General features: G+C 52.4%; 1 protein-coding gene across 9 annotated transcripts in view; it reads left to right on the top strand.

The window, feature by feature from the left end:
- The window catches only part of TMPRSS9 (transmembrane serine protease 9), a 28,962-nt gene that overhangs the window by 10,525 nt on the left and 6,445 nt on the right, over positions 1-11,992 (top strand). For 6 of the 9 annotated variants that reach the window (XM_028713527.2, XM_028713523.2, XM_077921865.1 and 3 more), the window contains exons 1-8: positions 8-5,827; positions 6,333-6,460; positions 7,360-7,427; positions 7,538-7,704; positions 8,512-8,553; positions 8,859-8,972; positions 9,814-9,985; positions 10,506-10,780. In XM_028713527.2, coding sequence (XP_028569360.2) covers positions 5,662-5,827; positions 6,333-6,460; positions 7,360-7,427; positions 7,538-7,704; positions 8,512-8,553; positions 8,859-8,972; positions 9,814-9,985; positions 10,506-10,780 — 1,132 coding nt within the window. In that variant the 5' untranslated portion in view covers positions 8-5,661. Of the gene's footprint in view, positions 1-7; positions 5,828-6,332; positions 6,461-7,359; positions 7,428-7,537; positions 7,705-8,511; positions 8,554-8,858; positions 8,973-9,813; positions 9,986-10,505; positions 10,781-11,992 lie in introns of those variants that run through there. The other 3 variants (XM_077921863.1, XM_077921864.1, XM_077921867.1) reach the window with 3 other exon arrangements.

The following is an 11,992-nucleotide window of genomic DNA, read 5'->3' as shown; positions in this document are numbered from 1 at the left end:
TGTACCTCTGGTTGATTTCCCCTTTGAGGAAAAGTTGCCACCTTGGGGGGCTTTTCAGCTGAAAGGAAAGGCGAGGAAGCAGAGGCAGGAGAGAAATGCCTCAGAATCTGGTGGTTCTCAAACTTTTCTCTCTGGGCCACTTTCAGAATAACAATTTGCTCGCGCAACAGAAATTATTTCTGCTTAGTTTTGTTTTCCAGCGTATCAACTAGCAGTGCTTGATTTATAACCTAGAACGCAACTTCTTTATAACATGATCATGGCACATCCAGAAAGTAAAAAAACAACGTGGCTACATAAGAACAAGAACCTTTCCCCAAATGTAGTTATAAACCAGCCTCTTACAGGTGTGCTTTAAGTGTGAATACAAACTCAGTGTGAGCTTCCTTTGGCTAGGCAATCTCACTTATATCAGGTCTAATTTGAGACTAGCAAGCTCTCCTCTTGTCAACACAAAGAAGCCTTTCTCATCTCTGACCTTGCATATTTGTCAGAATTGGAAATTCTTATTTCCAGCAATATGTTGCGGAGAACTGTGGAAGAATAGTCAGTGCTTTTGACAAGAGGCATGGATCCTGTTTCTCTCTGTAGAGCCAAACAAAATTATTTTGATACCGTTGTACACAGAAAAGTTTCAGTGTTTCTTGGATTGGCCTGGAATCTTCCTGTCACACTTGCCATCCTCTCGTGCCACACCCTAGGAGAACCGCTGGCATGACACGATGCCTGGCATGGAGACTCAGGGCAGGCAAAAGGAAGTCTTTCTTCACGCAACGATGGCCACCAACTTCTGGCACTCAGACAGATTCATGGGGCCTAAGGCTATTGGTGGCTACTAGCCAGGAGGACTCTAAGTGCCAAAGCCAGTGGAATCCCAGTTTCTGGAAATCGTAGCTGGGGGGAGAGTTACTGCTCTTGGGGGCTTCCCAGAAGAGGTAACTGGTTGGCCAGTGACTGTGAAAACGGTGCGGGAACAGAGGGGCCTCCTGTGGCCTGATCCAGCTGTTGGTGGTGCCTTCAGACGTTTCATCAGAAGCCAGGAATTGTTTCTGTTGCCTTAGAAGGATCTCGCCTTCCCAAAAGCTTGAAGGATGGTTGCAAGAGAGAACAGTGGGTGGATCGTCAGACTCTACTGTTCTTGATGGCAAATCAGGAAACTAACATTTTGAGACAGAGAAAGACGGTGCTTTGCTCCAGTCCAGGACAGTTTCCAAAAGGGCAGCCAAGCTAGTCAGCCTCATTGCAAACAATGTTTGTTTGCTGGTTGACTTTATATCCAGCTCTTCCTGCCAAGACCCACCACTTAAAAACAAAAACCTTCCTGAACGTCACAATGTTCTAAAAGTTCAAAATATCCTTCCATCTATTCTTGCAAGCCACACATGGGGTTTTTTGCTGCGCTCAGGCCTTGCTTGGGGGCTTCTTCTGTGTGTAAAAATAGGGTGCTGGAGCAGCCGACCCCACTTTGGGGCTGATCCAACTGCTTGCTGCTTCTGCAGGGCTCTCCTGACATCCTTGTGACCCTGACTCTGGACTCATCTTGGACCAGAGCTATTACCTTACCTAGTAGGGTAAAGTCCATCAAGGTAATGGACTCAGTACCTGAAGGGTCAGGAAGAAGCCCCTGGACGTGGGGGAAGAATCTGAGCACAGATCAGGGTCCACAAAACTTGCTGTGCTGATGCAAAAGCAGCTGAGCCTTATAGCTGGCCAGGAGGAATTTTAGCAAGGGGAGGCAAAAGGCCAGAGTTGGGGTGTGACTGTAGATTATGAATTGGGACAGGGGGTCCCACCTGGTGGGGATGCATGCAGGCACACTCATTTGCACGTTAAACTACTAGCGACCCCCTTATCTTTTTTTTCAACATGGAAAGTTGCCAGGCCCCTGGGCTATGAGGCTCAATATTGCCCACACAGGCTGGCAGCAGCAGCTCTTCAGGGCGGGTCTCTACCAACCTTTCCTAGAGCTGCTGCTGACGATCAAAGCTCAACTATTATAGCCCTTGCTGTGCTTTGACGGCAAATCTGCTGGACAGATTCTTCAGTGACAAGAGTTGGCTCAGTTGGTAGAGCATTAAACTCTTAATCTCAGGGTTGTGGGTTTGATCCCCACGTTGAGCAATTACTGTTGGTATTAATAATAATAATAATAATAATAATAATAATAATAATAATAATAATAATACCCCGCCTATCTGGCTGGGTTTCCTCAGCCACTCTGGGCGGCTCCCAACAGAATATATATAAAAGCAACAAAGCATTAAACATGAAAAGCTTCCCTAAACAAGGCTGCCTTCATATGTCTTCTAAAAGCCAGATAGTTGTTTATTTCCTTGACAGCTGATGGGAGGGCATTCCACAGGGCGGGTGTCACCACTGAGAAGGCCCCCTGCCTGGTTCCCTGTAGCTGCATTTCTCGCAGGGAGGGAACTGCCAGAAGGCCCTCAGAGCTGGGCTGAAGATGCTCCTTCAGGTATACTGGGCGGAGACAAAAGATTGTTGCCTTGCAGAGGATTGGACTACATGGCCCTTGGGAACTCCTCCTAAGGGTTGGTCCCTCCCACTCTGCAGAGGTTAGATCTCTGTGCAAGGAAGTGGGGGGCACTGTGGCTGAAATGGTCTGAGTGCAGAGACACCTCCCATGCCTCCTGGCAGTGGCAAGTTGGTTTTCATGAAGGGATGCTTTGCTGCCCAAAGGGCTTTCCAAACCCAGGAGGGCCATGGCTGTTTGGCAGTCAGTGCAGGGAGCGTACGCCAAGAAGTGCCTCCAGCGCCCCTTGCAGGGGCATCGCCAGCCCCACCTGGCAGATCTGGAAGATGGAGGCAACAGCAAGAGCGGGGCTGCCCACTCCGGCCCTCTGGCCAGCCTTCACATGCCAAGCAGTCTGCTCTGGCCGAAACTGCCGCTTCTCCCAAAGCAGAAACCACAAAGGCTTTGTTCTCTGGGGAGATCCCTGGCAGGGCTGGGCAGAGAAATCAGAGACGCCTTTCTTCTGGCGCTGATGGAGCTAAACCTGAGGGAGGCCAAGAGGCCTGCACACAGAGAGGGCTGTTTCACTACCAGAGTTCCAGACGGTGCCCAGGGATCCTCTGCGCTTACTTTGCAGGTGCCAGAGGATGTTGGAGCGCTTCCATTTGCCTGCCCTCCCAGACCCTCCAAGTGCCCCTATTTTCCAGGGACATCCCAGATATACAGACGCCGTCCTGGTTTCTGATTTGATCCTGGGATATCCCGCTTTTCCTTAGGACGTCCCTATTTTCAACAGAGAAATGTTGGAGGGTATGATTAGTTATGTGAGCCCTGAGCCAAGGAGATAATACAACCTTTAGAAAACATTTGAAGGCAGCCCTGTCTAGAGATGTTTTTTAAATGTTTAATGTCTTATTATGTTTTTATATATGTTGAAAGCCGCTCGGTGTGGCTGGGGCAGCCCAGTCAGATAGGCGGGTATTGTTGCTGTTGTTATGGAATAGGATGTCCCTAATAAGAATAATAATAAATAATAATTTATTACTTATACCCCGCCCATCTGTCTGGGTTTCCCCAGCAACTCTGGGCGACTCACTACAGTATATTAAAAACACGATAAAACATTAAAAATCTCCCTAAACAGGGCTGCCTTCAGATGTAGTTTCATTGGAGGGTATGCCCTCCAAGCCTTCCCCAAGTTTCCGCTGGGGGCTCTGATTCCTTCTGATCCCCCCCCCATCTCACATTGGGTCCCTCCCCTTAGATGCAGGGAGCTGTGGGTGAGGAGGGTCCGCTTTCCAAATTTCCAACAGCTCCTCAATCTCACACTCAAGAAAAGGCCATTCTCCTCGTAGTGTTAAACTCTGGAACTCCCTCCCACAGGAGACAAGGATGACACCAATCTGGCTGTCTTTAAAAGAGGAACTGGACAAGTTGATGGAGGAGGAGAGGGCTCTGGGGGGCTCCTGAGTGCCCGTTGCTGGAAACCGCAGGAGGGGAGAGTTGCTCTTGTGCTTGGCTCCTGCTTGCAGATTTCCCTTTGGGCACCTGGTCAGCCACTGTGAGAACAGGATACTGGGCTAGACAGGCCCCCTTTGGCCTGATCCAGCAGCCAGGCTCTTCTGATGTCCTTATGTAACATCTGAACTTCCAGGTCTTTCGGGGTATTTGGCTGCTGTGGCTGGTGGCTGGATGGGCCCCCTTTGGCCTGATCCAGCAAGCTTGTCATGTGTTGGAGGCAGGGGTGCCAACTTGAGTAAAATATTGTGGGGACCCAGGTAAGCCCCTCCCCACATGATGCAGTGTGTGCACGCCATCTGAGTAGGAATGCCCGTCCACTTTGTGGGGGCCCAGCTCCCTGAAATATTCTATTGTGGGGGCTGAAGCCCCCACAGCCCCTAGGAGTTGGAGACTCTCCCAAGGATTAGTCCCCAACTGCAGTTGTCTGTTTGTGTCATTTAGTTGAAAGCAGCCCCCCCCCATGAAATCCCAGTATCTTCCCAGAAGTAGAAGCATTTCCCCAACCCTTTCACAATGAAAGTGCAGGATAACAACCCCATAGTTTCTGAAGAAGGGAATTCTTCTCAGCCCCAAGTAACGGCTGCAGCAGCCAATGATCAGGACGGCTTTTGTTCCATTTCTCCTTTGCTTTCCACAAGAAATGGCTCAAGGAGAATTGTTCCTTGGCTGCCTTGTCAGGGGCCCCAATCCCAAGGCTCCCCATCCCCAGGCGGCACCTGCAGATTCTCCCAGGGACAAGAGAAGGGCTGAACCGAAGGGCTGAGCACCAAGCGGCTCATTGAGATGCAACCAGGTCAGCACCGCATCTTCTGATATTGAGTCAGAATCTCCTTTCTTGTAATTTGAAGCCAATAGTTCAGGTCCTCCCTCCCAGAGCAGCAGAAAACAAACTTGCTCCCTCTTCCATGGAACAGCCCTTTAGATATTTGAAGATTGCTCTCCTATCTCCTCTCAGACTCCTCTACGCTAAACATACCCAGCTCCTCCAACCATTCCTCATAAGGCTTGGTTTCCAGATCCTTGATCATCTTGGTCACCCTCCTATGCACACCTTCCCGCTTGTCAACATCCTTCTTAAATTGTGGTGCCCAGAACTGGACACAGGACTCCAGGTGTGGTCTGACCAAGGCAGAATAGAGCGGCACTATGACTTCCCTTGATCTGGACACTACAGTGGTACCTCGGGTTACATATGCTTCAGGTTACATACGCTTCAGGTTACAGACTCCGCTAACCCAGAAATAGTGCTTCAGGTTAAAAACTTTGCTTCAGGATGAGAACAGAAACTGCTCCGGCGTCGCGGCAGCAGCAGGAGGCCCTGTTAGCTAAAGTGGTGCTTCAGGTTAAGAACAGTTTCAGGTTAAGTACGGACCTCTGGAATGAATAAAGTACTTAACCCGAGGTACCACTGTATTCTGCGTATGCAGCCTAGAGTAATGTTAGGGCTTTTTTTTGCTGCTGCATCACCCTGTGGACTCATGTGGTCCACTTTAGACCCAAGGATCCTTTCCACATGTCTTACTGGCATGTGTCCAAAACGGGAAGGGGAAGGTGGACCTAAGTGGGAGGGACACAGTGCCTAACCAAATCTTCCAGAAATCTGAATACTTGAAATCTGAAAGGGTCAAGAATCGCTTGCCAAAGCCATTTTAGCCCGTTTTCTTCCCCCAATGTGCAGGACAAGCATGGAGCCGCCAGTAGTCCCTGCTGGGAAACCAGTGCTGGGGGGAGAGAAGTGCCGCCCTGTTGCTGGGGGAGGCAGCACCCGCTGCAGGCTGACCCTGGTCTCCATCCTCCTGGTTGCCATCACGGCCAGCTGTGGTGGGATCCTGATGGGTGAGTCCATCCCTGCGGAAATTTGATACATTTCTCAAACTTGCCTTACTTTCTTAAATTTGTGTACCCTGCTTCCCTTCTTTGTCAGGCGTTTACACCTGAATTCATTGCAATATCTCATTAGCATTACAGTCATACCTCGGGTTACAGACGCTTCAGGTTGCGTTTTTTCGGGTTATGGATGCGCTGAAACCCGGAGGTACTGGAGCGGGTTACTTCTGGGTTTTGGCAGTCACACATGCGCAGAAGTGCCGAATCACAGCCTGCACGTGTGCAGACCCTGCGGGTTGCGAATGCTGTGGGTTGCAAACTTGCCTCCAGCATGGATCGCAACCCAAGTGTCCACTGTACTTCATTCATTTTGTAATGTTTATGTGCTGCTTGGCAGCCTATCCAACAGGTGCAGATTGGGGTGCTTCTGTCCTGGCTTCTGCCCTCCCTCCCCCCCCCCCCTTAACGCTGGTGCTTTTACACCAACCCACCCTGTGCCTCTTCCTCTCTGCAGCCTTCCTGGTGAAGCAGGAGTTCCTGGCAGATCACCTGGTGGAGCTGCAGGGTCTCCGTTATGAGAGCAGCCTGCAGTGCCCGAGCTCCAACTATCGCCGCACCTTGACCCCCGTCCTGGAGAGGCTGGTGAGGGCAGAGAGAAGAGCCCCTGTGGGGCGTGGGTGGGTGGGTGGTTCTGCAGATGAATCCTCCCCCATAAGCACTGGAGGAACTGGGGGTTTGGGGTGGCCATGGCAGGCTTTGATTTCTGATCCCTTCAAGGCAGGAGCAATACTGGATTTAGGGGGCTGCAGGCGAGGCAACACAAAATTGAAAACATCAATGACTGATAAGATCCATGTGGGGGCGCCAAATTTTGGCCTTTCACAGGGCGCCATATCACCACTTTTTCCTGCTGGGGGTGCAGGGGGGAGGTTCGCTGACAGTGGGGAGCCAGCTGTAAATCACACTTAGCAAGCTGGAGTTCATGCTCTCTTAGCAAAAACAGAAGTGTCAAGCCTAATGAACACAGCAGCTCACCTCTGGTAGGTCTTGCTCCCATGAAGCGGTTGCTGAGGCTAAAGGTCCCCATCTCCCCACATCTATCTAAGCCTCCTCCACCCCAGGGTTTCCCCCAAGCAATCAGAGACTGTACCTGCATGCAGCCAACCTCTCCCCTGCCCTCTTCATGCCTCTTCTTGTTCTGGGAGAACAGCGGGGAGGAGAGCTTGTTGGCACAGGAGTGGGAGACCCCCCCTGACTTCCCTGCCAGACTTCTCCCTCCCTCTTGGCCTCCTTCCTCTCCTGTTTCAGCTTCTGCCTCTGATTCTGGACTCCTCTCTGCCACAGACTCTCCCCGCTCACAAACCCCTGTTACCTCTTCCTCGTCTTCTCCCTCTTCTACCTCGTCCTCGTCCCCCCCAGGCTCTGGGCCTTCTTTCTTGGGGGTTCCCCCAGCTGGTTCCTCCCACCATTCCTCTGCGTTCAACCAGTTCATGACAGTCACCTGTTTGCCGCCCCCCCCCCTCTTTTCTGTCCCGTCTCAGTTTAAAAGCAGCTTTCAGAACTCAGCCCTGGAAGGGACCTGTGACAGGTGCTCCGTCTTGCAATACAGGTAGGCTAAGCCATGGAGTGTGTCCTGCCCTGCCCCGCCCTGCCCTGGTGCTGCAGGTGAGGGGAAGCAGCCTGGCCCCCACCTCCTGCGCTTGTGTCTCCACTTGGCAGGAAGGGCAATGCCAGCATCCTCGTCCACTTCCGCCTATGGTTCTCCTCGCAGCCGCTCAGCCCAGACGCAGAAGAGCAGGCGCTGGAGAGGGGCCTGGCCGCTGCGCTGGGCAATGGAGGAATCGCCCTGCCCTCCTACGGCACCATCTGGGCAGCCTCTCTCACAGGTAGCATGGCATCATCCCTCGCCCATCGTCCAGGGGTAGGGAGGGCAGGCATGCAGGTTGCCTCGCCTTCTTCTCATCACCTCCCTGTGAGGTAGGCTAGGATGCAAGCAAGATCAGTCCCTGCCTGAGTGCAGAAATTCAGATAGGGGCCTCCTACTCCTCCTGGCAGTCACTGCAACCTTCTCACCCTGGGGGCGAGGTGGCAGCTTTTGCATCTCAGCAAGGAAGGTGAGGGGAGAGCTGAGGCTTCCTCATTGGATGGTAGCCAAAAGGTCTGGCCTTGCTGGCCCAGAGGGAGCTTAGAAAATCTTTGCACTCTGTGTAGGGGGAGCCGTGGCATTGAATGCGGGGGCTTTGTCCACACACACCCACACACCCACACCCCTGTCCTCATCATGATATTGTTAAATATTTGTATACTGCCCTATACTTGTTGATCTCAGGGCAGTGCACAAGATAAAGTTACAATATAAAAACACAGAATACATGATAAAAGTAAAAACCAAGACAACCCAATAATCTCCCCTTAAGCACAAGTTGTCCCCCAAAGGAACCCAAGAACGACAGTTTGCCTCTCATGGAGGTACAACCCCTTAAATTACAGCTCCCAGGATTTTTGGGGGGGGGGCAGGGAGCCATGTACTCTAAGGGTCAGGCATGGGTCCAGAGCCCTGTGGGTTCAAGAGACTTGCTGGGGATTTCAGGAGAGGAGGGGTCCCAGTTCTGGGCCGGAGTGGCCTCCATGGGGAGCATTTGGGCTTTTGGAGACCAGCCCCCATTCTTCACCCCCCCCTCTCTCTCACACAGGGCTGAGCAGTGACTCCCCTTCAGGAACAGGACTGAAATCAGGTAGGCTTCTTTTAACATTTTGTGAGCTCAGGACGTGGCTGGAGAGCAAAACAGTTTTATTCTCTGCAAAGCCATGGGGGAGGGGGAGGAAGGGGCTACCTATGGCTTCTGGCCATGCTGGCTCTGTTGCTGGGCATCTGAAGCAGGCAGGAGAAAAGGCTGTTGTGCTCAGGACCTGCTTGGGGATTCCCATGGCAAGGCGAGGTCCAGCTTCCACAGGGCTCCCCCGAGGACCCTGGCCCTCCCCAAAGAGCAGCTGCCTCGGGGGAAAGAGGCTGGGACCCATCCTGCTACCACCCTTGCAGGCACCTGCCCAGGGACAGCCTTCACCTGCCACAGCGGCCAGTGTGTGCCACGTGAGAACGTGGAGTGCGATGACCGGAGTGACTGCCTGGACGGCTCCGATGAGGCAGAGTGCGGTGGGTCCTAGTCTTCTCCTTCCTCTCCTTCCTCCTTTGCCCCTCCTTCTTCTAGGGGTGCTGGGACATTCCCATCCAGGGGTGGTCTCCCCTGGGTCTCTCTCTTCATTCCATATCCTGGCGGGGATTTCCCCCACGTGGTTTCAAGGGTGAAGCAAAGGGGCCTCTTTGGTGCTTGCATTAAACCAGGGGTCAGCAAGGTTTACCTTGCCTGGGCCAGATTGGTCCTGCAGAGATCCCTCTGTGGGCTGGATCGTGCGCGTGCATGAGCACATGCACCCACAATTTTCGACGTCTGCACATGCGCAGATGCAATTTTTGGCACCGTGGAAGCGAGTCCCTGCACTGTGCTGCGCCAGTTTAGCGCAGCATGTGAGCGGGCAGCTCGTGGACCTGTCAAACGACCTCTGCAGGCTGCTTCTGGCCAATGGGCCTTAGGTTGCTAACCCCTGCATTAAACAATTAAATGTGCAAAAAGGAAGGCGTTAAGATGAACACTGGAAGTGGCAGGTGGGAGCTGCCATCTCGGAAACGGACTCCCCCTCCAGGAGAATGCTTCTTAGTGCCTGCTGCTGGCACCTCCTTGTATCAATGAACATAAGAACAGCCCTTTGAAAGCCGTCCAAGCTGGTGGCCGTAGTCCATAGTTTCACCAAGTGAAGGATTTTCTTTCTCTGGGTTCTGAATCCCTCTGCTTACTGCTGCCACCTGGGGACAGATAATTGTACCTGCAGCCTCTTTTTAACCATTCTGCTGCCACCTGGTGGCACGTTGGAGTTGCTGCAGACCATTTCTACCCCTGAGTGGGGACTGCTCACCCCCCCCCCCTTGTCTCTTGCAGACTGTGGGTCTCGGCCGGCCATGCAGGCAGCCAACCGGATTGTCGGGGGGTCGGAGGCCACTCGGGGGGAGTTCCCCTGGCAAGTCAGCCTGCGGGAGAACAACGAGCACTTCTGTGGGGCCACAATCCTGGCTGCCAAGTGGCTGGTGTCTGCAGCACACTGCTTCAACGAGTAAGCCCGGCCGGACCCATTTCCTTGCTTCTCCCGCAAGAGACTGAGTGCACCATGCCTTGCTGGGTTGTGGCAAGTGGGCAGCTCTCTGGTGCTGAGAACCTTGCAGGGTTAGGGAAAGAGACTGGAGGTGGGTGGGTGGCACGTGGGGCAGCTGCTGGGTCTCAGGCCTTTGGTGTGTCAGGGGCTCACCCTGCATGCAAAGACAGACTCCGATGGACAGAGCAGATGAGACCGAGTGTGGGTCCAGCAGCCAAGAAGGCAGGTTCTGCCTGTGCCGGTGAGGGAAGTGTGGCTATTCAAACAATAACATTATTAACAAGTCATGGTGCTTTTAATAAACACATTCCAGATATATTTGTATTTATCCACACAGTATCTGCAAGAGCTGCCATCTCCTATCCATTGTTCAAAGTGGCCCATGTCAAAATCTCCCCATTGAATCAATATCAGTCTATTGGCAGACGGAAGGGTGCAAGGAGTCCATTGATGTGCCCTGAAGCTCTCCTGCTGCCAACAGGTTCCAGGATCCGGGCACCTGGACGGCCCATGCAGGCACCGTCTGGCTGAGCGGCAGCGAGAGCAGTGCAGTGAAGACTGGTGTGAGCCACATCCTCAAGCACCCCTCCTATGACACAGACACGGCCGACTATGATGTGGCACTGCTGGTGCTCTCTGAGCCTTTGCCCTTCGGCAAGTACGTCCAGCCCGCCTGCCTGCCGGCCTCCAGCCATATCTTCCCCTCTGGCAAGAAGTGCTCCATCTCCGGCTGGGGTTACCTCAAGGAGGACTTTTGTAAGCACAACCTTTGGCGAGGCAAAAGTGGAAGAAGGAGTGGGGGCCATGGCTCGGCCGAGCCTACCTCCCAGGGCTCCTGTGGAGATGGGGGTGGTGTGGCTCAGGCAGGGCTACTACAGGGGGCAAAAGGGGCTGAGCTCTCCACTGAATTGGGCAACTGTCCCCCTGAGGGATCCATCTGAGGAGGAGCTCTCCTTGGCTTCACAGACAGCATTGTACGGTGGGTAGTTTTGCCACAGGCAGGGAGGTAAAGGTGAGCCTTGGTGTGGTTCAGCACTCCAGCCTCAGTTGTTCCCTCAGTGTGCTGCTCCCTACTGGGGGGCAGGTGGGGACCTTAAGGTTGCTTTTCTGCACAAGGTTGAGGTTGCTGCTGCTCCACCTCCTTCCCCACCTCCTCTTCCCTCTCGTTGCCCCTGGCCAGCTTCACCCAAAGGAACATTGTTTGGGGCAGGAGGAACTGAGCACCCCCATTTTCTCTGTTAATCCTGAGATACCAGCCAACCCTTAGCACAGATTTGGTTTGATTTAAGATTGTTCTTCTGCTTTCCCAGCAAGAAATGTGGAGCTCGCAATAGCAGCAGCATTTTAAAAAGCGAGTGAACAGACATTGCAATTACTATAAGGGAAAGCACAGCAACATTTTGAAAAGAGCAGCAGCAACAAGTTCATCAGAAGAATTACACACAGGTCCAGTTATCCAAACTCTCCTTCAGACAAAAAAAAGAGTAAAAAAAATCATTGTCCAAATGTGACAAATTCATACCAAAACCTCACCATACAAGCTGTGGATTCAAATATCCAAACAGCCAGAGCTGCATTTTGTACTTCAAGGAAACAAGCAGCCTTAAAGAATCCTGACTTCTTTTGTTTTGCTTGTCCACAGCAGCCATTCCATCAGAAAACATGGTGTGGATTTGAAGAGAGCATTTCCTGCTTCCTTGTTTGCCTTTTGCAAAGTTTCAGGATTTCCTCCTGGGTTTTCTAATAATTTTGGGGTCAAAATTAGAAATGAACCCATAGGAACTGATGAAAATCATTGCCTTGTTATGCAAACGCAGACCTAGCAAATGATTTCGTGAGAATGCTTTGCATTCTGATAGTGGGACCTGTGTGGAATGCAATTCAACAACCCCATGGCCATTCAGTTCAGTGCCTGCCCCTCAGCTGCCCTGCCCTGGAGAGCTCAGGGTGCCTGGAACTGGCAGGAGG

The sequence above is a fragment of the Podarcis muralis genome, chromosome 18 (genome assembly GCF_964188315.1).
Source record: "Podarcis muralis chromosome 18, rPodMur119.hap1.1, whole genome shotgun sequence".
In the NCBI taxonomy this organism is placed as follows: Eukaryota; Metazoa; Chordata; class Lepidosauria; order Squamata; family Lacertidae; genus Podarcis; species Podarcis muralis.
Note: the sequence above shows the minus strand (reverse complement) of the source record. Positions and strands in the feature narration are given on the sequence as shown.